The sequence below is a fragment of the Micromys minutus genome (assembly GCF_963924665.1).
Source record: "Micromys minutus genome assembly, chromosome: X".
Taxonomy (NCBI): Eukaryota; Metazoa; Chordata; class Mammalia; order Rodentia; family Muridae; genus Micromys; species Micromys minutus.
The window spans coordinates 110022784-110027319 of NC_137970.1; the positions used below are offsets into that span (position 1 = coordinate 110022784).

The 4536-nt window shown below is 36.9% G+C and overlaps 1 protein-coding gene across 1 annotated transcript; it reads left to right on the forward strand.

Annotated features, from left to right (window-relative positions):
- Window positions 1-4100: 4100 nt before the first annotated feature.
- Window positions 4101-4283, forward strand: LOC308415410 (embryonic testis differentiation protein-like; the record flags this gene model as incomplete). Its single annotated transcript, XM_080910442.1, has 1 exon — window positions 4101-4283. One exon carries the CDS (start codon window positions 4101-4103, stop codon window positions 4281-4283), a length of 183 nt encoding a protein of 60 aa, XP_080766568.1.
- Between the last annotated feature and the right edge of the window lie 253 nt (window positions 4284-4536).

A 4536-nucleotide genomic window follows, 5' to 3' on the forward strand; every position in this document is an offset into this window, starting at 1 on the left:
AAAAAGGAAAACATGCAAACAATCGGAGAAACAAGGCTGTTGTCTTAAAGGAAGAGGAGGAATGAGAGTTGTAAAGAAAAAAACAGGAAAGTAGTGTAGTGTATAGGGAAGATTAGATAAGATGATGCAGGCTGCATGATGGGGGTGAGAAAACAGCTGAAGAGAAGAGGAAAAGGTCGATAAGTCATTACAGAGTTTGCAAGGGAGGTGAGACAAGGGTAGAGTGGAGGGAAGTTGAAATTAGATGAATACAGAAAGAAAATGGAAGCTGCAATGGAAAGGAGAATAAGGGAATATGAGGAAGGGTGAGGAGGGAAGAGAAGGAGAAGAAAGAATAAGGAAGAGGACAGAAGAGGAAATGGTTGAAAGAAAAAAGAGAATTGGAATTGGTCGGATGTGGAAAGTGGAGTAAGGAAGTTGGTAGAGGAAAAATGAATTAAACTGAGAACATGTTAAAGGGTAGGAAACAAAAGGAGATCTGGATGAAGAAAGGAAGAAGACAAAGAGGAGAGCAAACTGAGGATGAATTAAGAATGAGGAAAGTGATCAAGGATCAGCTAGGATGAAGGGGAAAACACCAGGATAAGAAAAATGAGGGAGAAGCAAAGCAGATGGAGGGTGTCTGAGGTTGTAGGAAGGAAGAGGAGGAAGCCGAAAAAAGGGAAGATAGGGAAGGAAGGAAGGAAGTACAGAGAATGTGGTGTGAAGGGGTGGGAGGACTGAAAATAGGAGATAATGGAAGAGGAGGAAGAGGACATTTGGAAAATGAAGAAATGAAAGGTAATGGTAAATGACAGAGGAGATAAAGGAAAAAAGAAAAAACTTGAAATATAAACAAAAGTAATACTTGAAAAGAGGGGATATGAGAGAAGAAATTTCTGGAGATGAGACCAAAAGAAGGAGAGAGCAGGCAAATAGAAAACAGGAGTTAAGAGGATTGCATAAAAATCAATGAAGGGGAGAAGTAGGGAGAAAGGGAGCAAAAATAGAAGCAGAAAAAAATTGGAGGAATACAGATTAAATGTGAAGAATATGGAGAAGATGTGGGGAGTATTAAACTGTAGAAAGTAGGAAATAGGAGGAGGACATCTAGATCAGTGAAGAGAAATGTAGGAAATCAGGAATTTAAGAAGTAAGAAAGCTTTAAAAAAAGTGGAAATCAAAGGGGGGAAGAGAAGGAAAAAAGGGAGAGTAAGCAAGGAAGAGGGAAGAGGAGAAATTAGAACAGTGGACAGAGAAAACTAGTTAAAAAATTAGGAAAAATTGAGTGGCAGGATTTTGAATGTGGTGAAAAGAGGAAAGAGGATGAGAGGGAATGTGAGGGGTGAAGAAGAGGAGGGAAAGGAATGTCAGATGGTGTGGAAGAAGGGCAGATGGAAGGGGAGTGTGATGAAAAGAAGGAAGTGGAGAAAGTAGGGAAGAGACAGGGAGTTGAAACAGTGAGAATTAATTGGAGTGAGATGTAACAGTAGAAAGAGGAGAAGATGTGGTTGAAAGAAGAAAAATTTAATAGGAAAGAATAGACTAAATAAGGAGGAGGCACAGGTGAAAAAAGTGGGAAGGAGAAGAAGAAAGTGTTATGTGGAGTAAGAGGAGAAAGGGAAATAGGTGATTGGAGAAACAGGAAGAAACAATAAAAGAGGGTCAAAGGTGGCAAGAAAGGAAAGAGGGTGTCTTAAAGACGACAGAGAAGGGAGGCAGAGTGAGTAGCGAATGGGAAGGTAGAGAGGGGGCAGGATAAAGAGGGAAGATTATGGAGTTCAAAAAAGCACAATTAAAGGAGAATGAGGAAAGGTGTGATCTGAATGGAGGGGATAAATGAGTAAAAAGAAAGATGAAGTCGAACGTGAAGAGAGGAGGGAAGAGGAAGAGTAAGATTCTCTCTTCCATCTCTTTTGGTCTGTTGTTGATGCTCCCATCTGTAACTCCTGATTTCTTATTTTGAGTTAACTATCTCCAGAGCGGTCGATTTTTGTGTTTTATTTATACTTTCTACTTCCATTTTTAATTCCTTCTGCTGTTTGGTTTTGTTTTCCTATAGTTCTTTGAATGATTTATTTTTTTGTTTCCTATTTAATAGATTCTATTTTTTACTTGTGTTCTCCTGCAGTTGTTTAAGAGTTATTCATATGCTTCTCTAAAATCTCAATCATTATCGTGAAGTATGACTTCAAGTCTGATCCTTGTTTTTATAGAGTGTTTGGTAATCCAATACTTGCTGTGGTGGTCAGCCCTCTGCTCACAGGTCCTAAATACTACTGGCAAACTTGTATCTTTCTCTAGGTCAAAAGGACCCTTTACCTGGGAGCGCAGAACTCTCCATTCACTGCAAACTCCTAGTGTGCCCTCCCTGGACCTATGTGTCAGGCTCACCTCTGGTTCAGGTTTAAATATGCCTCTGAAGTTGATCTTCACCTTTCCCAGGCAGATCATAATAATCTCTGACAGATTCCTAGGCTGGAAAAAAACCTTTGCCACAAGCACTGGCAAGAACTCTCTGAGCTTTGATTACTCAGAGAAAAACCTTACCAGGCCATGTACCTTAGGTTCTTGGCTGATACTGGTAGGAATGTGCCTAAGTGTCTGGTCCTCAAGCACAGCCTTTCTAAGAAGATATAGATTCCCTCTTACTGATAATCATTATTTTTATTTCTGTGTATTACAAGAAAAATGTTTCAAGTACCTAGAGGAGTGTACTAATATAAGGCAGAAAAATGGGATGAGTTTAAAATCTTACAAAGGTTAAAAATTATGATAAAACAGAAGGTTAATTAGAGCACATGATCTTATAGAAATGTGTAGTGTTATAAAATTAGTTATATCCTAAGATTGAAGAATTAGGCAAGCATTCAAGTAGCATGGACATACTGTAAAGGCTAGAGGATATATTTGCAGTATATTATTATGAAGAAGATTGTGAGCAGTGCTTTACATAGTATAGTGCTTTTCACATTGAACAAAAAGTGACAGCACCCATACTATGTAGAGGAAGGTTTACCATGTTCCTCAATGGTTGTTGTTTTTACTACCAATATATTTTATGTATACACCTTTCCTATAATTTCCTAGTCATAATTGAACATTTCTTCATCTGGTTTTATGTTTCCTAAGGATAAATTTATTTCTACAATATTCTCTTGAGTAATAACATATGGATTTCCAAACATAAAATTTCAATACATTTTGCCATTTTATATCAACCAATAACATAATATGTTGTTATTGGCTTTGTTTTAGCAGTCACCCTAGTAAATGTAACTGTAAATACATTGGAAATCCAAGGGAAAAGCTCTCTTGACAATCTACAGAAAGGGAAGTCCTGTTTGTAATGTGATTCTTCCTGTTTAAATCAACCTAAATATCTAAATGAGTCAGTAGAATCCAAGAAATTCCATCCCTTTACTTTGGAAACATGTATACTGGTTTTTCTCTAACTTTATCTTTGACAGAGGCAAAGAGAAACCTGACATACCCTGATTTTTATAACCAGAAAAATAGAGAAATATAGTAGTTAGCATGAGTCATAAGGGTTTTATTTGGTAAAAGAAGGAGGAATTGAGGGCTATCAAGTTTGCTCAACCAGTTTCTGCAACGATTATTCTCTTATTCTCACAATGATATTGTGGTTATTCTGTGATTTCTCTGTCCTTCTTTGTTTCTGTCTCTGTCCATCTGTTTCTCTCTCTCTCTCTCTCTCTCTCTCTCTCTCTCTCTCTCTCTCTCTCTCTCTCTCTCTCTCTCACAGACACACAGACACGCACACACACACACAAACACACACACACTGTCTTTTAAAAAGATACTATAACAGAATAGAGCTTCTGAACATACATCAATGTAATCAAAGTATATGTCCGGATATGAAATATGGTCATGTGAAATATGGTAATGTGGACTATGATAAGTGGGACACTGCTAATTAGATTGTGTCTCAAAGCAATTTCATTTGTTTCAGGCATGTTGCATTTATGTTTGAGAAACTGACAGACAAAAAGTTAAGAAGGCAGTCAAAAGAGGCCTCTGGGCTGAACTGATTATTTTGTTTCATTTGCCTTCTCAGGATTTTTCTGTTGCCTTGAGGCCATTGAATAATCCCAGTCATGGATAAAGAAAATTCTGAAGCTGTTCATAGGCCACCAGAACAGAACATGGAAGTAGTTCCAGCAAAAAAGTTAAAATACCAGAAGCCCTCCAACAATATTCTGATGTATTTGATTGAGAGACAGCTGGGGAAGCCCAAAAACAATATGGATTTGTCAGAATGGGTTTGGACACTAAAGTAAAGTGCCCCCTCTAGACTAAAATGGCAATTACAAAATTCATGTTTATGTCCACTCAAAATGAATGACTTAATGATAATTAAAAAACAAGCCACACTGATATTTCAGTCATTAAACTATTCTTCATTTCAACTGCTTTTGGTACATTGTGTTTCTTTTTTTTTTTTCATTTCTTTTTTAAAATTTTTATTAAAAAATTTATTTTAAAAAACAAAGATAAATGTACAAATTTTAAGCATTTTGCATAAAAGTATTC